Source organism: Gymnoscopelus braueri (assembly GCF_963280865.1).
Source record: "Gymnoscopelus braueri genome assembly, chromosome: 19".
In the NCBI taxonomy this organism is placed as follows: Eukaryota; Metazoa; Chordata; class Actinopteri; order Myctophiformes; family Myctophidae; genus Gymnoscopelus; species Gymnoscopelus braueri.
The window spans coordinates 20,463,423-20,487,595 of record NC_137621.1 but is presented as its reverse complement, the minus strand read 5'-3'; the positions used below and the strand labels follow the sequence as shown (position 1 = coordinate 20,487,595).

Below are 24,173 nucleotides of genomic sequence, written 5' to 3'. Positions count from 1 at the left end.
TCCATAGGAAACCTAGTTTAACGAACTGTGGGTATATGGTTCATTATTTTCAACTTATTCATTCTGCCAGACACATTTTGGACCGAGAGCTATTGATGGTATTAGGCTATATACAGTACATTTGAAAGGGCCCACTGGAACTAAAAGGAACTTCTTGTTGCCCACAAAGGGCAATCAACAATCTAAACCTCTCTTCTTAACTGTTCCATAAAAGGACAGCAGAATAAAGCTATTTATCTGCCAGTTGAGATTTCAATGGTGAGAATTATTGAGAACAGGTTCTGCCTCCAGGTTGGCTTTCAAATATGCCAAGGCCTGGTTAAATGCCTTTCCAACAATGTTATTACTTAATTATTATTGTATTTGTCACTCATTGCAAGAGCCAAAAGATTGTAAAACATCCCAATGTCTACCGAGTTTTTCAGGTGAATGGTTGTGTCTCACAAACCTGGGGGAAAAAATCCTACAGTCATCACCACAAGCAGAACTTAAAAATATAACTTTTCTTTCAGACAAGGCATTTTTGTGCTGTCTCAAATCTGTATGAAAGGCATTATTGAGATGAAATACATTGAATTGACTACTTTATTTCCTAGTAACAAAAGGCTGTCAGTTTTTTAAAAAGGGGAAATGTTGTTTGAGATGGTCTCCTAGACTTGATGGTGTAGCACATGACAAAAAAAAAATCCACATATCAATTTATTATATCTTTATTATATCAAAGCAAGAATCTTCCAAAAATGTTTCTTTCAAGTGTATATGAAGACATTGATTAAAGGCTGTGTTCATATTTATCCCCTATTCATATAATGCAGCTGTAACATGTCAATGAATAGAAGTCACTTGCAGTCAGTTGTTTGAACTTGTGGATGACAGTAACTTGAGGTTTCACTCACAGCAGTCAATGAAAGATAAAATGAAACCCACATGAATATAGATAGCCTTGCCATTTACCACATACAGACACTCCTGCGTCATCACTGTTTAACCATGTTTGCTGTTACAGCATTTTTGTTGTCCATTGTTAGGGTTAAACACTAAGTGCTAAGGTTCACAAGAGTGTTGTCATATTCAATGGGAGACCACTGCCTTTCAAGTGTTGAGCTATTACGTCAGTATTTTTTTCTGACAAATCACTACCTTGGTAAGAATGAACACTATTAAATGTATGCCTTTGGGTTTTAAATAATCAATCACCAATTCTGCCATAACGAACTAGATAAGCACTTGAAGCAAATAGGGTACTTTGTTAACTATGTAAATTAACAGAGACGGAGAAGAGTCATGCAAAGAAAGCTTAAGTACCTCTAATATTCAAGAAGAATCATTTGATATTCTAGTAGTATTGTAGGTTATGTTTTTGCTCAGGTGAAACCGTATTTCTGTCTCAAATATGTGGCCAGCCTTACAGAGTATTGTGGCATTTATTGTTCAACGCCGCATAGCACTGTCATTTTGCATCAACTAAGTCGTTTATTATTGAACTATGTTCTCCTAGAGATAGAAAAGTGTTGAATCAGCATGTTCCCCTTGACTGGAGCAAGGCTATTGATATTTCCAGAGCTTCTCTTTACCTCCCTAGATAAGTCACTGAGGAGGATTTTCCTCTCCCACTGCAACACAATCCCTTCCCGGTGCTCTGAAGAATTCAGTGCAACACAGAGGGACATAATGTACCTGTCTATTCTGTCTGACTCCAGTATGATAGCACTATCTCCTCCTGATATTTTTGTTTGTTAGAGCTACCTTGTCTACTGGAGGGATTCAAGACATACTGTAGGGCAAAGGTTGGCTGACCCACATTTTGTACACACCACTGTAAGAGTTTTAACATTCCTTGCAGGCGCTTTTAACTGGTTAAGCTGGTTTCTTTTATCTAGACTTATCCCTCCTGAAACAGCTGTTTGGGGGAACCCATATGTTTTAAAGTTTTAACCAAGCTATGCTATGCTATGCTATGAATGTTCTGCCCCTTTTGCAGTTGTTTTGTGAAGCCTTAAGGTTTGGATGGAGGAGGCTGAAACAATGGGTGCACATTGTGTTCAGAAATGCATACCTGACCGCACACAAGTCTGTAGACATGGGCAAAGATGAGACCTGGCTCAGGTTTCCAAGCCACCAAAATGGCCACTATCTCTTCACCTTTCATTTATCAGAGGAAGATTTGCAGAGTGAGTGATAGAGAGGTATGTCAGGAGGCTAAACCTGTACATTTCCTCAGTAGCCTTTGCTCCTTTCTTGGCATTACTCTATCAGGCATTCAGGGACTGACCTTCAGCGCCAGACCACCTCATCTGTCAGTGTGACAGGCCCACAACCAGCACCAGGCTGGGGGCACTCACCTCCGTCTGTTGGATGGTACTAATTTCCCTTCTGTTTCCTCCGATCCTCTTCACCGGGCAAACATATTACCCAGTAAATTCCCCAGTGTCCATTTAACTAAGTGTAAAGAATTAATCAATTTTCACACTCTGAGTTACATTGACACACAATTTTACTGTGTATAACACCCTTTTTTGTTAAATAATTTTCACTCTGCCAAAGTGTCTTGTGTGAAGAGGGTCCATCTTAGTGCTAGATATCCGTTGTCTGAATATTTGGATGCTACAATACGCGGTCAGACACTGATAATAGGTTGATCTACTGTTCAGCCACCCCTAAAATTATACGTGGGGGGGGGATTCCTTTACATTTTCAAGTGTAGGTGATATAACACATGGTTTTAGGTGCACACAGCAAAATCTCAATGTTAATCTAAAGGTCCTTACACACCGGGACGATTTTTTCATGCGAATAATACGTTATTATTAAAAAAAAACTTAAAGTCAATGCAAGCTTCCACATCAGTTTCGCGAAGCGAAAAAGCGTCTTTTAATTATTCGGAACGAGTCCGAATTTTGCGTATATTCGCATATTCGCCGGTGTGTAACCGCCTTAACTCTGCAGAGTGTACAAATGGAAGTTCCATACAGGTCTTTGGAGTCAAATTAACACTAAGGATTTTACCATGTAGGTATGTTCATGGTCTGCTTTTAAAATGCCTACTGTTCTTCACCTCTCCTTTTTGCTATGCTGTCCATTTGTCACTCATCATCAAGCCCAGGCCTGGTTTCTTTGTGATTATTGCTCAAATGCAAGTGGAAGAAGCGAGAGAACAGCCAAAGTAATTAGGGGCTTGTCTTCCCAGAGTGGTTTCTGCACAGTTGGCATAGAGAGGAGGGGAAGCGGGTGGAACGGCAAACTGCTGAGCGCCGGCCAACGTGGCTGCATATGTAGCCTGGTTTCAGGAGCTCTTTATGGATGTCTCCAATCTGCTTACCCAACAGCCGTGCGGTAATTGATTTGGTGTCAGCTGCCTGGATTTAGAGAGCTGACCCCTGGTGCAGATCTAGACAGGCCAGGCAATTGAAGGCGTTTTTAAATTCATTGCAGGATTGGGAAGCTCCCTCTCGGCTCCCCCCCCCAAGGTGTTGGGGAGACCATGATTCAAGCGGAGTAGCTGTGGAAGACGAGGGGATTTATGAAGATGCCGCCCGAGTCTCACATACTCATAGATAATAACAGAGCGGTTGTATTGATTTCCCATGTGTTGTATCTTATTGATCATTATTGGTGACCTCCATTTTTCATGATCACAATACTTTACTTATTGCTCCGTTCAATATTGGTCGTCTGGAAGGCACAAAGCATGCAGTCAAGGTGCATGCGTTTTGATCCTACAAGTCTTGATTGCATTTGGAAGAGGCTGTATGAAACATTCATCTGTACTCTTAACTCTATGGTTAAGTCAGGTCTGGGAACCCCCAGGGGTCCTTGAGGGGGTCCCAGGGGGCCACCACAATAAAATTAGGAACATTTAAACCACTTAAGTCCTATTTTAAGGATAGCGGAAATACTAGCGATCTACAAGCTCACAAAGCGTTACAATTAGGGCTGTGCTCAATTAATCGATTCGGCAATAATCATATCGTATTCCTTGCCGATAATCGTATCGATACAGAGGCTACAATATCAAATTGATTTGGAAATGGAAACTTAAACATTTCTGACAGTATATTGGTCAAAACATCGGCAATCGGTGATTTAGGACTCTGCAAAAGTAAATTTAGTAGTACACAGTCATTATTCAAAATCCACGTACCGCGATACATATCGTATCGTGGCCTCTGTATCGTGATACGTGTCTATTGTGAGGTTGTAGGCCAACGGTTCTCAAACTATGGGTCGCGACCCAAAGTGGGGTCGCGGGAAGGTGCACTCGGGGTCGCGCAATGGCAACCAAAAAATATGACCTTTTTGTCAAGAAACTGTAAAAAAAAAGAGGGGAAAAAAGTGAGGTCGTCGTCACCAAACAAACTATTGGCTTGACTCCTCACACACACACACACACACACACACACACACACACACACACACACACACACACACACACACACACACACACACACACACACACAGCTCTGACTCCAACAGCGACCCAGAACAAGCCGCAACAAGACAACACACACAAGCCCTTGCTGAGGCACACAAACGGATTTAGCTCTGTTCATAAACGATTTACTCAGGAATTATGTTCAATATGAGCGGGTGGGTTAAAAGAGACATTTCTTTAGAATTGTTTGCTTATGACATGCCCAAAATAGGGATTCCATCAACTGCCCTGGACACTTGTCTCCTGCAGGATAGACAAGTGTTCTTTTGTTTCTTCTGACTAGATTCACAGTGAGAAGGACACAGCACATCGGTTGGCTCCTGAAGGCAGTGTTGCCAAATTGTGACACATTGGAGTAATTTAGCAAGCAGATTAAGCTTAATTGGGTGCTAGGTAATAGTGATACTATAGATATTGATACTCCAAGGCTGGGCAATAGGCCTATTTTCCAAATAGTATTGATATTGTTATATGAGACTAGTCATCATCTGGGATTTTGGTGTTTGTAATCATAATATTGTGATATAGCTTGTAAGAGCAGTGCACCAAGTCAAATCCATCATATACATACAACATTACTGGCCAATAAACAGACTCTGATTCTGATTACAAATGTCTTTTCTTGGTCTTAAAGGCAGAATCTATCTATCGTTCTATAAATTATGCAAATCTCCTTCACGTCTGTATCTCGAGAACCATCCGACCGATTGACTTCAAACTCCATGTGCATACTGTATATATGGGCACATATGGAGATCTCTGGCATCTGCCTGTCTGTGTGACTGTGTCCCTTTTATATATTCTGATGTCATAGACTGGCCTGCTATAGAGCGTCGCAGTTCCCGCCCACTTCCTGTTTTTTTTGGTGCCGGAAGAAAAAACTCAATGCATTTTTCCATTGACATTTCCAAAAATATTTATATCTATTAATTTAAGCCTCGAATCAAGCCATCACGAGATGACATGAATCATGACCATAAAACGTTTTTTTCTGTGATTTTTTTAAATTTTATATTTAATTATATGATATACTATATTTAATAAATACCCTTTGTTTTGCCGTTTTCAACAAAAAAAAATCACAGAATCAAACGTTTATGGTCATGATTCATGTCATGTCATGATGGCTTGATTCGAGGCTTAAATTAATAGATATAAATATTTTTGGAAATGTCAATGGAAAAATGCATTGAGTTTTTTCTTCCGGCACCAAAAAAAACAGGAAGTGGGCGGGAACTGCGACGCTCTATGATAATGGGTAGTGCACTACATACTCTGATAACGGTTACAACGAGTACTCTGACAAACGGGTACAACAGGTACAATGGGTATCGCATAACTGGAAGGGCATGCGTTCCCAGCGGGCATCATTCCCAATGGGCATCATTCCAACGGCCATTCTTTGGCCCTGTCTGTCTATAAATGCATGAACTCTCTGTCTGTCTGTTTGTCTGTCTCCCGAGAACAGCCCGAGTGATTGACTTCAAACTACTTTTAGAACCACATCTGACCGATATGCCCATATACTGTAACTGTATAGGATTATATGGAGATCCGGTTGTCCAGAACCGCCGATCTAACCGATATGCCCATATATGGGCCATATATGGGCATATACTGATGACATCAGGGATCTCCATATATGGGCATATAAGGGACAAGGACCCAAAGAACAGATACAGAGATCTCCATATTTGCAAAATAGGGACACAGACAGACAGATACAGAGATCTCCATATGCTTCACATATCAATATCTTCAAGCAACTTGAAAAATAAAGTGCTGTAAATCTGAGGAATTATTCTTTGATGGGAAGTTGAACCATGGCAGAAAGCACCACAGTCTGCTCTGCACTGCAGCTGGTGTAGATGAAGACAGTTTTATGTGTCTGTTGACCTGTTTGTGTCTGTGTGCGTGCACACATTTGCAGTCTCTTGGCTCATGACTGTCATTATGTCTGATTCGGGACAGTCTGTGTAGCGGCTGCCCTCAGTCGCTCTCCATAACAATGACCTGTATGTGGACAGAGTACACAGGCTAACTGTGAGCCGTGAGTCATGCTCCACAACAGTAAAGAGGGGTTGTAGTGCATAACCGCAGGGAGAGATCATTACTTTGCATAATTATGCCTATTTGTTTCATTCTCATTTTGCTGACTAAAAACCAAAACAGATTTGTGCCTGTTTTCTTGTTTTTGACTCTTTTTTTTCCTGTTTTGCAGTAGGTGGTGTTATTGTTGAAGTGCAATGGGGATCATTTACTGTGTCGTCACTGTGTTCTTGTAACTGTGTAGTTGTTGTTGTTTTTGGTAAATCCAAAATTCCCATTCCATCTGGGGTCACTACTGAACTAGCAGCCAACTCTAGATTGTATAACAGGATTTATTTCTTGCATAATAATGTCCTGTTGGTCACGGGTGCTAAAAGGGAGCGAGATGGCCTGGCCTCAAATGGTGCAGTATTATCAGGGGACCAGAGACCCCAAATCCTCTTAGCATCCCCCACGTTGCCTCGTCCAGGCCTGCTGCACCATGTGCCAGGCACATGCACAGTTCATCACACAGATCAAAAAACAGATTAGAGCAGTCCTCTAGAGACAAACATACACAGATTATTACGCCATCATTCCAGATGGGCAGACCACTCTTGATCTACACAGTTAATGAACTTGCCCTGGATGAGAGTAATATTATTCTTTGGTATTATTATACCCAATGTAGCCTCTAGGATGGGGTCCGCAATTGAGTTGAATCGAACCGAGCAGATTCAACCACCCACCTCTAAAGAATAAACCATATCAGCGGAAACATTCTTCACGGGACTGTGATAAGTTCAATAAAGTGCTTGCATTATGCAGTAGGTCCATAGAATGTGACTGGGATGAGTTTAAGAGGATTGGAGTTACGTGCTTGAAAGGCTGCTGACAAGAACTCTGTAGCCAGCTACCACAGACCAAATGTCTTACAATGCAATACTAGTGAAAGAAGTTCCAGATGTAGGCCAAATATTTAAGGAATGACTCAGCACGACTGAAAGGTCTTCAGAGTGATACTGTGCGTATAGAGGGAGGCTACGCAGCCCTCACACCTACGTTAGACCGCAGATCCGACCAGTACGCCCAAATATGGAGATATCTGTATCTGTCAGTCCATGTCCCTTTTATACCCATATATGGAGATGGCTGATGTCATCAGTATATGGGATGACCCCTTTTGTGCCCATATATCGAGCTGATCGACTGATTTGTTTGCGCCTGATGCCATGACGACACATTGAGGTTAGACAACACACTCCATATTTGGGGCGTGGCTGCATTGGGAACTTCTTATATGGTTATAGCTGAGTCATAGTGACATGAGCGTGACGACTTGGTCCACCGGCCCACTGGTCGGTCCTCAGAAGAAGAGATATATATATAATTGTGGGATCACTTTAGCGATCACACTAATGTTATCTTCACTATTTATTATTGTCTCCGCCAGGCCGAAGGCATGGAGAGTATGTTTTACCCTCCGTGTGTGTGTCCGTCTCAGCCAATCTAACATTGGTCAAGCTTCACGTGACATGTTTTACCCTCCGTGTGTGTGTCCGTCTCAGCCAAGCTAACATTGGTCAAGCTTCATGTGACACGTGACAATATGTAATATAAATAGGTAAGACAGGATTAATCAGGAACAGTACTCGCCTGGCGGAGACCTGTGCTCAGAGGAGCACATTTTCTAGCTATTATTATTATTATTCCCCCCGTTTTTTGGGTCATTTCAATGGAGAAAGGCCATTTAGTGACGTCATAATGCATAATGCCATTCTAGTGAATGGTAATGCCATTCTAGTGACGTCATAATGCTGATGTCATTGTATTATGACCCTACTATAACACTACTAACACTATCAATACTCAATACCAGCTCAACATTCTTAGCGATCCCACACTGTTTCTTCAAGAACAGTACTTTCTAATATATATATGTTGTTGTTTGAGGGTGGCTAAACTTGATTTGATTGTCCAAGGAGGTGTTTAAGGCCAATCTAGAACTGGTGGAAGAAGGTTCTGTGTATGCAGCCCAAACCTTTGGTTGTGCTTGAATGGGTGTTTCTGCTGAGTCTTGAATAAGAAATAAGGTGATGAAGTATATAATACATCTGCTCGTTTTGCCAGTAACTGACTGGCTGAAGCAGAGTGAACTCTTGCAGGCAGACAGTCACACACACACACACACACACACACACACACACACACACACACACACACGCGCGCGCACACACGCGCACACACACACACACACACACACACACACACACACACACACACACACACACACACACACACACACACACACACACACACACACACACACACACACACACACACACACACACACACACACACACACACACACACACACACACACACACACACACACACACACTTGCCTGTGCTTCTGAGAGAGATATTGTTGGCAGGAAGCCAGAAAGCAGTGAAATGAGTCTGGAATAGACTGTGGAGGGCAGAGGCAAGGTTTCTCATAAAGTCCCTTAAGTGGGCTCAATGCGTCGGCATCAACACTATGGATGTTCATAAGGCATTAGCCAGTTATTGCCCCCCAGCTTCATAGTCTGAATTGGATTCAAGCCCAATATTAATACCAGTATCAATACAAGCTCCTAGACCTGCTCAAGGAGAATGCTTGCCCAAGACAGTGAGGATGAGTGAGGTGATAACACACACAGGCCAGATGATCCGAACACTCTTTGAATGACAACCACATGCCTTAATCAGAGTAACCGCATTGGCATTCATTTATTCTGAAGGAAAATGTCAGCGCTGTTTCGCCAAGTCATTGTCAAATGATTGTGACCGAGGGGGGTTTAAGAGTGCTTTTCACTGCTGGTAAGGTTATGAGAGCTTAATGGTCTGAAATGACAGGTCGCCAACCACAGTGGTTAACGTTTTTGAGTCATCTCAAAGAGAGGGCTTCAGCGACAACTGACAGCAGTAGTGGTTACGGGCCAGTGCCGGGCCACAGGGGACTGGCTCTGAATGTGCTGAATCATTTTCACATTTTTGCAGGGTGGTGGTTGTTCCTCAGGTCATGATGACGTAAATAGCAAGTTTGGGAGTCAAATCCATCCCAGATGTTATTGTTCGCACTCTTGACTGTCCACAAATTCAGTGGTGTGATAGAAAGTGAAATCATCTTAAAGCTGCAGTGTTGGGCCTCTTGCTACTGTATGCAAAGTCAGGAATATGAATAAAGACTTATGGATTGATATTTGGATTTATGTTTAATATCTTTTTGCAGTCTCACTTGAGATGATTTTTTTGTTGTCAGTTGCAGCGAGGTCATTGTAAATTACGTTGAGACGAATTTAGTACACTAGTAACAATATTTAGTTTTTAAACCTTTATTTATTGAGATACAAGATCTCTTTTACAGGGGAGCCTTGTCCTGGGGTAGTAGCAGCCTTAAAGTTACAACATATAACAAATCTTTACATAAAAACTTAAAAGCAAAACATAGAAAATAAATTAAGTGTAACAAATGTCATAAAGCAACAATATGAATATAATAATACTTGTGTGCTCAATCTATCATCCAGATCTAGTTGTCATTACTTGAGTTCATAACCAAACAGTTGTTGAGTTGAAGACCAGCACAGTGACAAGTTTAATTATTCCCTTAGGCCGGATCGTCCAAAGGTGAGGGATTATGTTTTCGCCTCTGTCTGTCTGTCTGTCCATCTGTCTGTGAACAGCTAGTCGCTGCGTTGGACCGCTTGGTTTGAAACTTTGCACGCACGCTCCCACTAGGCCAAGGAAGAACCCCTGCCCCAAATCTTTCAAATTGGCCTCATGGTGGCGCTATAACAGGGCCCTTCATGATATAACTCCTTAGGTCGTACATTCAAAATATTTTCCCTGGATTCCTTGGAACATGATGCAGCGCATTTTCTCCATCTCCCAGAGTTTAGCATTTTCTTCAAAACACTTATTGCTACTACACCGTTTCCTACAGATTGGGTGGAATACTCACTCAAATCGATATATATTATCTCTGTAGTCACGTGATCAAAACCTGACAGATTTTTGAGATTTCATTCCAATTGGCCTACGATTGGCTTCCAAAGTTTGCGGGGGAGGCCCGTTTTGCACAAAATGCCTCGAATCATGATATTGAGTAATTTCTATCTTGACATTATATTGCCATTGGCTTAGGTGACAGCAAATTACTACTAACTAACGTCTGAAACTGGAGTTTTTAGATTTACATAGCATAGGATGGCCAAATTTTTCCGGCACAGCTGAAGCCTAGTTCAAAATACGTATGTTTAACCCAGGTGTGTATTCTATCAGATGTTGAAGTTAACATCCCTTGACCTCTTTGGGATTGTACTGAGAGATAAGATATCATACTCGTGTCAGAAATGGCACGAAACCTCCAGCAAGAGCGACCGTGTTCTTGTTCGTGAGGGTTTTGAAGTTTCCACACACAGGGAGGAAGGAGGAGGGGATAGACGTTTGCCTTCTGAAACACTCAGGGATCTGTTTGCTTTCAAGGAGTGCCATGGGACCTCAGTTCTTGACTTGATAAACGACTGTTTAAAGTTCTGCAGGCCGAGCCACTTGATAGGACCATTAACTTCAATGTCAAACGATGCGTTGTCCACCGTTGCCATATGCAGAACATTGCCTACTATTGACTTCTTACGGTAAAAACGTGAGTGTGAATTTAGCCATTTGTAACTCAGAGAATGTACATAAGGGTCCATTTGGTTCCATCTTTACACACCGTCAGGGTGAAATGAACACTCAGGATTTTACGGTGTACCCGTGATGCAACGCTGCTGGAATGTTCCCTCTAGTGTGTGGAATGCAGCAGAGGGAGGCCATAGGGCGGCAGCAATATCAATGACTCCCTTTTCTTTCTCCCATTGGAGCTGGCCTATATTCTGCAGAAACCTAACAAGGAATGCCACCACACTGCACAGCAAAATCTGGAGTGTTAATTTTTAAAAAATTACACTTTCAGAGTTCAATTAACACACAGAATTGTGCTCCCACTACAAAAGGTTTCTTGCTGGGTTTTGTTTCTGTATCTCATAGGCTCTAGGTCTGGACAGTGTACTTTTATAGGTTGTTGTATTGTGTTCGTGTGTGTTTGTGTGTGTGTGTGTGTGTGTGTGTGTGTGTGTGTGTGTGTGTGTGTGTGTGTGTGTGTGTGTGTGTGTGTGTGTGTGTGTGTGTGTGTGTGTGTGTATAGCCCCCCCCCCTTTTATATTTCTTCTCTCCTTAGGTGCTTTGTTTGGATATTGAGTAATTTCAATTGTTTACTGGTAATTATGTGTCACTTGACCACTCTGGGCACTCTGTCTGGTCACAGGATATGTATGGGTGCACCAGTGCACCGTTACCATGTGTTTGCCATAACGTAAAAAAGAACATTGCTTCAGGTGCTAAATTGCTGTGTGAGGACTATATTTTTCTGTTCACCTGCTGTGATCCACCACAGTTTCCTGTTTGCCGAAGACATGATGTCATAGTCGATGTAAGTGATAAGAACAGGAGTGTACAGAAGGTACGATAAAACAATCAATTTGAATTTAATAGGATGTGTCGCAGGAGAGGGAAAAACTGTCATAGGTCTTGGCAGGTTCTGTCTTAAAAGACAAGAGAAAAACAAGTGAGCTTCTAGTTGAGGAACGAGCCATAAACGGTTTCATTGTAACTATCTCTTTGCTAAGGAATTGATGGCACCCTTACGAGGAACACTGGAGTCCTCTGAGGAGTCTCCTTGAGGAATATTAGGCCCCTTATTCTGCCCTTCAGATAATTCATATTGACCTTAGTTATAAAAATGTATCCACTCACTCACACATAATTGTGTAATGTTAAACTGAATGATCTTCCTGATTGGATTGGACCTGAATTAGTTGGTTGGTGGTCTAATTGGTGAAAAACCTGTTGATAAAAGTGCAGACAAATTCTCTTGTAAAGAACAGATTTGAGAAAGGATTTCTTAAAGCGGTGTACTCGCACTAGTTGAGTTATCTACTTACCTTGTTTTAAAATCTGATGTGAGAGTAATGTTAGCCTATTTTAAGTGCATTGCTTTATATATCAGTATGTTTTATTCTTTTTTATATGAAGCACATTGCCTAAAATATTTATCAGACATATTTTTCTTATTGTACTTATTGATATCCAACTACTTATTTTATACCTTGTGAGACTACATAAAGAGCTTATTCACAAAAATTACTGGTGGGTGTTTAATTGTGGGCCCAAAAATATCAACAGGTATTGGGTAATACTGGCTATCTTTAGCTCCTTGTAATCGGTTCCAGTATACTGCAACAAAAACTTAAACTTCCAATCAGTCGGGCATGACTTAATTCCTGTTCACCAACAGAGGTCTTCACAGAGGATTGCCGTTAATGCTGTCATAGACCTATAGAGAATCCCCAAATTAAAGTTTGTGCTAGTTCTCCATATTGTAGTCGGCAAATCTCCCCTTTGTTTTTTCTCGTCCTTTTTGTCTCATTACCAAAGCAGCTGGGCGCAGCATTTTGTATTCCCATCCTTCACAGGTGATTTATATATAGAGATGGAGTGTGTATGTGACCTTGTTGAGGATGAACAATTGAGATCAGTGTGAAACACTCACAGTATCTTTGCGTACTGTACAGTAGCTAATGCTACTACCGCCGTATGCATTTGTGTCTCTTGGCAATGCTGTGTGGGCGGGGCCTCCTCTGTCTGTTACCCTACTCCAACAGTATTAGAAAAATATTATACAGTGTTGTTTATCCAACATACCTACACCTGTGCTAGATGCTTGACCCAAATTGAATAATAAACCAAATATGCAGTAATGCTAAACCTTCTCTATTGATCTTTCACACAAAGAACCTGACGCATAGTTATAGCAGCACACAGGTTTGACATCTCTCATTCGGTGTTCTGGGCCTGTCCCACAGCATATTCCCCCCCTGCATTTCTTTGCTTCTCTCTCTCTCTCTCTCTCTCTCTCTCTCTCTCTCGCTCTCTCGCTCTCTCGCTCTCTCTCTCTCTCTCTCCAAACTAGCAAAACTAATTTGAGAAGGGGAAAAAGAAAGATTGCCAAACCAGTTTTAGTCATTTGTATGACTGTAAAATTGACAGATCCAAGAGAACTGGAAAACCAGGATGTGTGTGTGTGTGTGTGTGTGTGTGTGTGTGTGTGTGTGTGTGTGTGTGTGTGTGTGTGTGTGTGTGTGTGTGTGTGTGTGTGTGTGTGTGTGTGTGTGTGTGTGTGTGTGTGTGTGTGTGTGTGTGTGTGTGTGTGTGTGTGTGTGTGTGTGTGTGTGTGTGTGAGAGAGTGTGCGCGTGACCTGCCTCCCTACGTGTATACTTACCACAAATGTGTGTGAAAACAGGTAAATTACAAGGTGTGCAATCACACGCCCTCCCCATCGGAGCGTATTTGAGCAGACATTGACGTTTGTCTTGTGAGACGTATGATAACATTAAGACCGTAAACTCCCAGGGACATCACCTCTGTGTACTCATTAAAATCCTCAGTGTTAGTTTAACCTCAAAGACTGTGCAAATGGAACCAAATGGACCCGTAACTTGGATTTTACTGTGTGTACCTGTTTCAAAGATGAAAGGTGTACATGATGGACCTTCATCCCCTCTTTTAAAAACATTGTAATTCCAAGAAACAAGGGGGCCTAGCTAGAATCGTTCAATGTAACAATAAACGTATTTTGGAATCCTAGTCCTACACTTAGAATCAGCCACACAGTGTGTTTGTGCATATTGATGATGACATATAGTGCCGTATCTCATCATTCAACCACTTGTTGTCGATGTGGTGTCCACATACCGTAATTATGTAGCCTTTATAAGTAATGTACATAAATAACATTTATAAATAACGTTAAGGATACGACTTGAATACGATACCTGCTCTGATTAGGAGAGACGGTGTACATCCAACTTGGGATGGTGTGAGGCTCATTTCTAGATGGACAGGTTTACTGGCAAACCATGCTCATACTGACCATCCCAGTTGGGACCAGGATTCAGATTTGCGGCCATACATTACACACTTCTCTGTGCTACCACCACAACAGCCATCCCAAAACCCATGGAGAGTGTAAAAGATTACACTGGAAGGGACAGCTGTGTATCATTTTGTTGTCAGGCAGAAACCTTGTATCTCTATTTCAACTTTTTTGTTTGTTGTAAATGCCTTACTTTGTTATACCAGACAGTTAGCCGATCTCTAAGCTCACAATGCAGCGCACTGCAACACATTGTGAGCTTGTATATCTGCTATTTTTGAAAAACGATTTAAAGTGTCTGGGTTTTATAAATATTTAACCAATTGAAAGTATTAACAAGATCTTGTGACTAAATAATAACTACATTGGATCCATTTGGAACACAGGCTCTTTTTTCCATTTCCTGAATAGGAACCGTTTTGGACATACAAGGTTTCTACCCGAAATTCAGCTTGCTGGGGGAGTGAGAGACCCTATGGGGAGTAGCCTTCATCATGCAACGCGAAGTAGAGCTAACTTCAGGGAAAAGGTCTCCTTCTGAGAGGTGGTTTGTTCAGTAAATATCTCTATTCAGTTTGAGTCCCCCAAGCAGTTCCAGAAGACACATGGCAAATAACACTGTTTAGCGTTGTGGTGTGCGTCACTGTGCGTCATCATCACACTGTCCTTGTTGAGACTGAGCTCCTGTGGTACCTACCCGCTGTGTGATGATGAGACACGTCAGCATGTGGTCGCCTTTTATGAAAACCCTTAACATTTCCATCACCTCCAGCCCTCTACAAGACCTGTAGTGTGTGTGTGTGTGTGTGTGTGTGTGTGTGTGTGTGTGTGTGTGTGTGTGTGTGTGTGTGTGTGTGTGTGTGTGTGTGTGTGTGTGCGTGTGCGTGTGTGTGCGTCTCCATAACCTAAAGTGTCATACATAGGATATTTTTTTGTCCCTTATTTAGCATACCTTAGAGTAGACAAGAGGCACCTCTTTAGGTTGCATTATGACGGCATTATGATGAGTCCTGATGTATATTTATTTTATTTTTATATTTCTTTTGGGGCTTTTTATGCCTTTATTATTGATTGATAGGACAGTTGGCTGACAGGAAATGGGGAGAGAGAGATGGGGAGTGACACACAGCAAAGGCCGTGGGGATCGGGACTCGAACCCGCAACGCGCTGTCAGGCTACATTGTAGCCTTGGTGCCCGGACCGCTACGCCAGTGGTCCGGGCCCTGTATATTTCTAAGTTTGATATGTATTTTGTGAAATGTTTTGTAATAGTTGATGTCATAGCACACAGGACTGAGGTCTGATTTTGCGACTGATGATGGCTGAATGGTGATGATGACACACTGATTTAAGCTGCCTGTGTCTACACTGTTGGTTAAGGTCTGAAGAAATGCCTGGTGGTTCGAAACGTTTCCCATGAAATTCTGCAAATGAGAGTATGTTACTGGTGGTGTGCGAGATTTAATTGAATTTCACTTCTGTAACCTAAATTGGCCCATGTCTCTGTAGCCACCTGCCTCACTCTGTGTGACATGGCAGTACATGTGCTCCACGCAGCGGTGGAATAATCTCCTCAACAGTACGCGGGCATCATGTGTGATAATGACACCAATCCTTTACCAGGGCCAGCCTCTCTAATTACACCTGCGCTTCCACACGATATTAACCATCTGTTAACTCCCCTCGTCAGAATCGCCACAGCTTCATTATTTGTTGTAGCCAATACCCCCCCCCCCAGCTATCGGCCGATACCGATATAAATCCGATACAGCCTCTGATACAGTCTTTCTATTCTGACTGATATCAGGCAGGCACTGTCAAGTAGCATACTTTTTATCATTACTTTTTGGTTATTTATTGTAGTCTAGAATGTTAGAAAAGGCTTGATCAAGTGATATTGCTCAAACAGGGAACAACATATACTTCCCCATAATAATAGTCCATAATAATAATAACAAAATACATTTATTTTTAACCAATGGGTTAAACTTAAAAATGTCTTTTGGAATGGAGAGCCCTGCGCACCCTACCCCTACCACGCTTTTCCTTCACTCCTAAGATTAATTCATACTCCCTTGTACGACAGTGTCGCATGTTGAAAAGGAAGAATAACACTATGCTTGATTTTCAGGCGAAAAGTGCAGCTTTTCATGTCACGTTCTTCTCCCCTCAAACATGTCGATATATTGCTAGATCTATGCTCCTCTTGCGTTTTGTGTGTACTGTTTTCCATGACCTGACCTCTCCCTCCACATCTCTGCCTCTCTCTCTATGTGCAGAGGACGGACCCTCAGCTCTTGGCCCAGTTCTACTATGCCGACGAAGAGCTGAACCAGGTGGCCACCGAGCTGGACAGTTTGGACGGCAGGAAGGACCCTCAGAGATGCACCCTGCTGGTCAACCAGTTCCGCTCATGTCAGGTCCGTTTTACACTCCGAACGTCACATTGTGCCTATTCCTCCTCAGGAGGCTAGCCGTTAAGAGGGTTGGTCTGTTTGTGTGTGTATGTGTTTATTTGGAGATAATCTTACAAACCGTATACAAACCATCACATGTTTTATACTTGTTAACTTTACATTTGTAACTGAAGTCAGTGGAGTTCTAACTTATTCTTCTAATGTTCTATTTTATTTTTGGATTTGTGAGTTTATGCCTCTTGACCGTTATTAAATACAGAACTAGTTATTTGTGCCATGTGTAGTGCCTATAACTGGAGCAGTTGAGTTGTGATTGTCCATTGGCTTTGAATTTATGAAATTGGGTCAGGAGTTCATATGGTTGTTGTTTTGATGTTTGTTTGAAGTCATGCGCGCAAGCACCTCATTGAACCTTGATTTGACCTGGAAGCAGAAAGTATTTAAAGATAATGTGGGGTGGAGTGATATGGCAACTGCCTTACTAAACATTGATTGGCCAAGCTGTTGCATTTTCCCTGATAAGGTGAGCTTTGTTTGGAAGCTAGTGAACACACTTGTCTTGCGTTGATAACTCGGCCAGTGTGTTATGTAGGTTACAAGCCAATCGTTACGAGACTTACTTGGATGAAGCCAATGTACAGTAGGACTATATACCGTATAGTTGGACTGAGGTAACTGGATATTTCAGAAATGCCTGGTGTTTGTAAACCTCAGAGAATATTAATTAGTAAGCGTCTGAGATAGACAATATTGACAGTAACTTCCTATTTGACGGTTGGTGCCAGAGCTCCCCCCGACCCCACACACATACACGTTACGTTACAGCTCTGAGTTAGCAAAGACCCACAGCAACCTGGGACTAGAATGTGAATAGTTGCTGTATGTGGGGTTATAGTGCGCCATCAGCGCAGGTCTATTTGCAGTCAGTGCTCAGGAGCTGAGGATGGGGATGGTGAGTGAATGATGCTCACACTGTGGGTGGTCGTGGAGGGGGGCAGGCAGAGGGGGTTCACACAAGGAGAGTCAATTAAAAAGGTCATCACTTGGACACTTACTGTTTTCTAGTTCTCCGTCTCTCTCCTATTCTTCCTCCCTGAACACTCACTTTCTCCCAATCCCTTATCTCTTCTGCTCTGTCATTGTTGCGCTCCCTTTCTCCCTCCCTAAACAACCCTTTCTCTCTGCTTACTTTCCTTTATTCACTTCATTATCACCCCAAATGACCATACCGCGAAGTGCTGGATGTTAGTTTTGCCGTTATGTCGTGCTCTCCAAACTCTGTTTTTTTTCCCCGCTGACTGCGAAGGTTTTCCCAGCGATTGTGAATCAACAATCCTGCTCAGGCTCTGTCCGTATCTCACCCTCTTGCTCCAGAAAATTAACAGTGGGGAGGCGGTGGTTTGCACCATCTCCTGTTCCCACAGCATATATTTTTCTCACCTGGTAGGATTTATGTCAGCTCCAGGCATTATCTTTTCCAAAAAGTTGCAAACTTTTTTTCTTCTTTTTTTTATCAATTTTTTATTTATTTTTTAAGTAAAGCAAACAGGTGAGATCACCAAAGCACACAAAGAGGCCATACTCAGGAAAAGCCAAGACAAAAAAAGGGAAAGGAAAAAGAAACTGATAATAATACAACATACATACATGTAGACATACAACAACAAAAAATAATAATAAAAAAAATAAATAAAAAAAAATAAAAAAGAATACAAAACTCGGTCAGACAAACAAACTCGCAAAGAGCTAAATAGATGAGACAAGTAAAACAATAAACATGCATACATGCATTAGATGGAGACATGCATACATGCCTTAAAAAAAATAAAAAATAAAAAAATAAAAATCATAACACATAACAAACAAAACATTCAATACAAGACAGGTACAGACAGGGACAGACCAACACGAGACAAGCACAAGACAAGCACAGGACAAGTACAGGACATGTACAGGAGCCACAGGTACGGGGAAAGGGAGAAATGGACAAGGCCACAACCCAATACAGATTAGAACTAGCCAAGCGACTGAACTGCATCCAGAGCTCTGGACCAGTTATCCACAGTGTGGATAACTGGTGCAAACCTTTTAACGGCGAACCAAGCGCTTGTAAACTCTGAGGTGATTTTTCAGTCTCGAGTCTCTTTCAGCGGCCTGCCTCCCGAGGTCTTGGAACACAATGTGAGCAGCATGTTACCTGCATGCTTCAGCGATGCCCCTCAACCCCCAAGGTCCCCAAGAATAGAACACAAGTGCTCTCACGCCAAAGCTGTCCACTTGAACCTGCCACTGGTGCTATCAGCTCCTATTCACAGAGCTCTGTGGGTTGCACTGGCAAGCTGTTCACATTATGTTGGCATGGCTGCTTCCACAGTATGGCCTGCTGGAGTAGGAAACATTGTGTGCACATATACAGTACATGTCCACTTGTTAATGGATACAGTATTCTGTACTATGTGTATGTATGTTAGCGATGGAAAATGAAGAGAGGGAAAGTGAGAAAAGTATTGACTGAAAGGAGAAACCGGTAGTACAGTAAAGGATCATAAACCCCAAGTTTCCTTTTAGTTGATGGAGCAGGTGCCATGCCAGACAGTGTCATTATTCCAGGATGATTACAAACATATCTGTAGTGTGTAACTATAGCCACTATAGCCGCTGATTTATGGATCAGCAACAAAGAGTTGAGGCGTTGTGTTACCGAGATGGTAGTGGTCCGGACAGCACACAGCAGCCATAACGGACTCTGTGGTTAAGCTTTCCTTCTCAAAGCCCTTTTAATCTCGCTCCTCTGGGCGAGCAAAGAAAGACGCAGTGCTGTGCCTGGTGAGATTACAGCGTGCAGTGCAGCCGCGGCTGACTGAAAGGCTCACTGAGTCATTGTTATGGTCGTTGTACACGCCAGCGGCACACAAGCTCTTGATTACAGTAGCTCTCACTGTGCGCAACACAGTTTTTGCACCACTGGAATTATGGGCTTTACAATAGCACTTTTATTGGGAGTTTTTCAGCATGTGCTTTTCTTTAATTGTTTTCAGTCTATTCGCAATCTATTCCCCCGCTTAACTGAGAGTAAAAAGGTGATCCTAGGACAGTGGGGCCAGAGTGAAGGCTGAGAATCTTGTTTTTCCAGGATCAGCCTTGTGTGTCCCCAGCTCATCCCGTTCAGCTAGTTTTTTCAATTTTCTTCACTGTCAGTCTGTGTCTCTCTCTCTCATGTATGCAGGACAATGTGCTGAATATTATCAATCAGATCATGGATGAATGTATCCCTGGCGACCGTGCCAACAGAGACTTCGGCGTAAAGTTCCCAGAGGAGATTCGTCATGACAACCTGGCAGGGCAGTTGTGGTTTGGAGCCGAGGTACTGAATTCCCCCAGTATCAGCCTGTGGAAAAACAACCTTGAACAAGTCTTACATATCATGCACAATAATTGCTTACATGTACTGTACATTGCACACGTGCACATACTCACATACCCTGTCTCATTCTTTTGTCTCAAATTGACACTTCCAAAATTAATCACTCAAACGAAACTCATTGTTTTGCGACTGTGTTTGTTTGTAGTGCTTGGCCGCTGGGTCCATCATTATGAACAGGGAGATAGAGAGCATGGCCATGAGACCTCTGGCTAAGGACCTAACACGCAGCCTGGAGGAGGTACGCACCATCACCAGGGACCAGGCCCTCAGAGACCTCAACTTCTACACAGACCGCATGAAGGACGCACTGCGCCATTTCGACAGCCTTTTTGCTGAGTTTGAGCTCAGGTAAGAGAGGCCAGCACCAGACTCGTTAGCATCAATCGCCATTATGATTGTTTCATTTGGTGTTGATATTGCCTCAACATTGTAACATTCTGCTTCCATCCTTCCCTCTATCCTTTCTTCCTCTGCCAGTTATGTGTCAGCCATGGTGCCTGTGAAGTCTCCCAAAGAATACTATGTCCAACAAGAAGTTATTGTGCTCTTCTGTGAGACTGTGGAGAGGTGAGTTTACCCATAGCCTTTTTGGGAGGTAGCCACTTAGTATCTCCCATTGGTGAGTCTCCCATAGTGCAGCTGGGAGACTTAACCACTTTAGACATGGCTTCCCTTTTATGGGCATGTAATTATTGGCAAAATATTTCAGAAATACTGAAAATAGCTAACCTACATGCTCACAATGCGTCACATCGTCATGTAGATCAGTGACACTGATTAGACAATAGACCGATCGCTTTGTCCCGATCCTCACCGGATTTTAGAATTTGGTTATAATAATAATAATAATAATAATAATAATAATACATCAGACTTATGTAGTGCTTTTCTTAGTACCCAAAGTCGCTTTACAAAACAAATCAAAATAAACAACTTTATTAGGAGCGAAAAAGTTAAAAGGCTAAAAACGTTAAGCTAAGACTAAAAAGCAGAAAGGGAGATTTGTTTGAGTTAGGCAGGGAAAGCAAAGTCTGAAAAGGTGGGTTTTGAGGGAAGCTTTGAACATGGAAAGAGTGGGGGCGGCTTTGATGTGAGGTGGGAGTGGGTTCCAAAGTGAGGGCGCTGCGACTGAAAAAGTCCTGTCACCCCAGGTGCGTTTTTTTTGGGGGGGGGGGGGGGAACAGAAGGTTGGCATCACCAAGGGAGTAGAAGGGGTCGTGGCGTTGGAGGAGGTCAGAGAGGTAGCGGGGGGAGCCTGGTTATTGAGGGGCATTTAGGTGTCGATGAGTATTTTGAAATCTATTCTGTTTTTACTGGGAGCCAGTGAAGGTCGTGGAGGACTGGGGTGATGTGGTCTCTGGATCGGGTTCTGGTGAGGACTTTGAACGTGGCACTGTAAAGGAGGCTATTGCAGTAGTCAAGTCTGGATGTGATGAAGGCATGGATGAGGGTCTCTCTCTTTGGGATAGTGTGGGACGGAGGTGGGCGATGTTTCAGAGGTGGAAGAAGGCTGTTTTGGTAATCTGGTTGACGTGGGATTGGAAGGAGAGGGTGGGATCCACGATGACACCAAGGTTGCAGACTTTGATAGAGGGGGTGGCAATGGAGCCGTCAACGTTCAGGAAGAAGTTATGGAGCAGGCATCAGGAATTAATATTTGGAGGAAATGCAGTGAAGTTTATTTTATAGTTTGTCATTGCTTATTTGCTTGTATTTTTTATTTCTCCTGTACTTTTTGTCTCAGAGCTCTGAAGCTGGGCTATCTCACACAAGACATGATCGATGACTATGAACCTGCACTGATGTTTACAATTCCCAGACTAGCCATTGTGTGGTAAGTGTTGCCCCTCCCTCCCATTCTTCCATGTACCTCTCTTCCTCTCCTTCCCACCCTTCTCTTACACTCACAGAATTTTAAACATGTCTTTCTCCTCTCACTTCAGTGGTTTGGTCGTGTATTCGGAAGGTCCGCTCAGCCTCGATCGAAAATCTGAGGACATGTCTGAGCTCTTCCGGCCATTCCGCACTTTACTAAAGAAAATCAGGTACTATCCCCAAGTAAACAACTGAGGTCAAAGGCTAGTGAATTACACTGTGTTTAATCTACTCTTACACTTCTTTTAAATGCCATACTCATGTCAAAACTATTCTGTGGCAAAGAGGAACAAAAATGGTCTTAGATTTTAGACAAAGGGGGCAAAATATGTCCTCCCAAAATGTTATAAATTTACATTGATGAACCGGTGTTTGGTTTTGTTGTTCCAGAGACCTGCTGCAGACGCTGACAGAAGACGAGTTGTCGACACTGGAGAGGAGCCTCTGTATCTCTCAGGACGCCGACTGTCCCTCTGACCAGGGACTTGCCTCAAACACCACACCAGCACCGGCACAGGCCCCGGAACCAACACCGGCTCCCAAACGCCCCTCATCCTGCAGCCCCACTAACAGCACTCCCAAGGCAGAGAACCAGGAGGCTCAGGATAACATGCCTCTGTTCGTCCCTCCCAGCCAGGAGGAGTCGGAGTCGGGGGAGGCTGGAACAGAGTGGGAGGAGGTTGAGACGGAGAGCGGGGAGGAGGAGCCGGAACAGGGCCTTTTGTGTGAGGAGGCAGAGGAGGCAGAGCTTGCCTGCTCCATGCAGTACGACGAGGAGGAACTGGAGCAGCTGAACAGGATGGTGTACCGCGTGGGGGACGAGATGTCCACCCTGCTGTCACCACCCAGCCAGGGCCACTCCCCGGGCCGCCAGGCGGGAGGCTCCAGCAGGGCTTCCAGCACCGAGGCCTCTCCCTGCAGGCTCCTGCGGTGCCGGGGCAGGACTGGACTCTACGTAGAGGAGGAGGATCGGGTCTTCTTCATGGAGGACTTAGATGCAGCAGGAGACAATGCAAGCAGGAACTCAAGAGAGGCCAACAGTCATCGGGCCTCTCCTTCCAAAGCTTCCGAGCCTGGGCAGCGCAGGCTGGGCCCCCTGCCTAACCCGTCCAGAAACGTCTGGCCATCCGAGACTCGGTCAGACGGCCCGTGCCTGCAGCCGCGTGGCCTGAACCCACAGTGCCCTGGCTCCAAACGCCCCCCTTGTACATCTGCTCCCGGCTCAGAGCCCCTGCCTTACACAAATGGCTGGGAGGTGGGGTTGGAGAGTTCCGTCTCCGAGACCGCGGAAGTCATAGCCCACCGTATGGGTGGGATGAAGCTGTCTGCTACAGTCATCTTCAACCCACGCTCCCCTAGCCTGACAGAGCTGGCTGTGGACAAGCTGCTGCTGCCAAGGCCCACTTCCTCGGAGACTGAGCCCTGCGGTCCCTTGGTGGCCACTCACTGCCTGCTCAACTCCTGCGTGTGCTGTGGCAGTTGCGAGGACGGCCATGATGATGGCATCACCACAGAGAGAACCGGGCTGGGGCTGGGCTTTGCCCTGGGATTGGATAAACACTGTAGGGTCCCACCCCCCAGTGCTGTTATTCAGTCGTCCGCTTGCCGCCTGCCTCCCCCATGTCAGGAAATTCTCAGTAAAGGAGACTCCTCCCAACTGACGGCCAGCTCTTCCCGCAACTCCCCAGAGCCCCTGCTGGACAAGGAGGTGGGGGCAGAGCTCTGTGAGAAGTGCCTGGGGTTGGCCCCGGGGCCTGGGGGGCACCAGCAGGTTGTGGTGGACAGAAGCCCCAGCGGAGAGGAGGGACCCTCTCCCTGCCAGCAGCACCACCTCCAGTTAAGAACTGGGGGGAGGCAGCCGTCAAGTGGAGGCTGGGACAAGGACAGGGAAAGAGACAAGCTAGGAAATAAAGATTCAGAACGGGACGCCAAGGAAGACGTCAGAAAGATCTCAAGGTGGGCTGTCATTTCAGAGG

The 24,173-nt window shown here is 43.8% G+C and overlaps 1 protein-coding gene across 3 annotated transcripts in view; it reads left to right on the top strand.

The window, feature by feature from the left end:
* The window catches only part of zfyve28 (zinc finger, FYVE domain containing 28), a 31,239-nt gene that overhangs the window by 1,144 nt on the left and 5,922 nt on the right, over positions 1–24,173 (top strand). For all 3 annotated transcript variants that reach the window (XM_080413594.1, XM_080413593.1, XM_080413592.1), the window contains exons 2-8: positions 16,761–16,901; positions 20,125–20,262; positions 20,468–20,670; positions 20,800–20,889; positions 22,067–22,156; positions 22,266–22,367; positions 22,588–24,153. In XM_080413594.1, the coding sequence (XP_080269720.1) occupies positions 16,761–16,901; positions 20,125–20,262; positions 20,468–20,670; positions 20,800–20,889; positions 22,067–22,156; positions 22,266–22,367; positions 22,588–24,153 (2,330 nt within the window). The remainder of the gene's footprint in view (positions 1–16,760; positions 16,902–20,124; positions 20,263–20,467; positions 20,671–20,799; positions 20,890–22,066; positions 22,157–22,265; positions 22,368–22,587; positions 24,154–24,173) is intronic.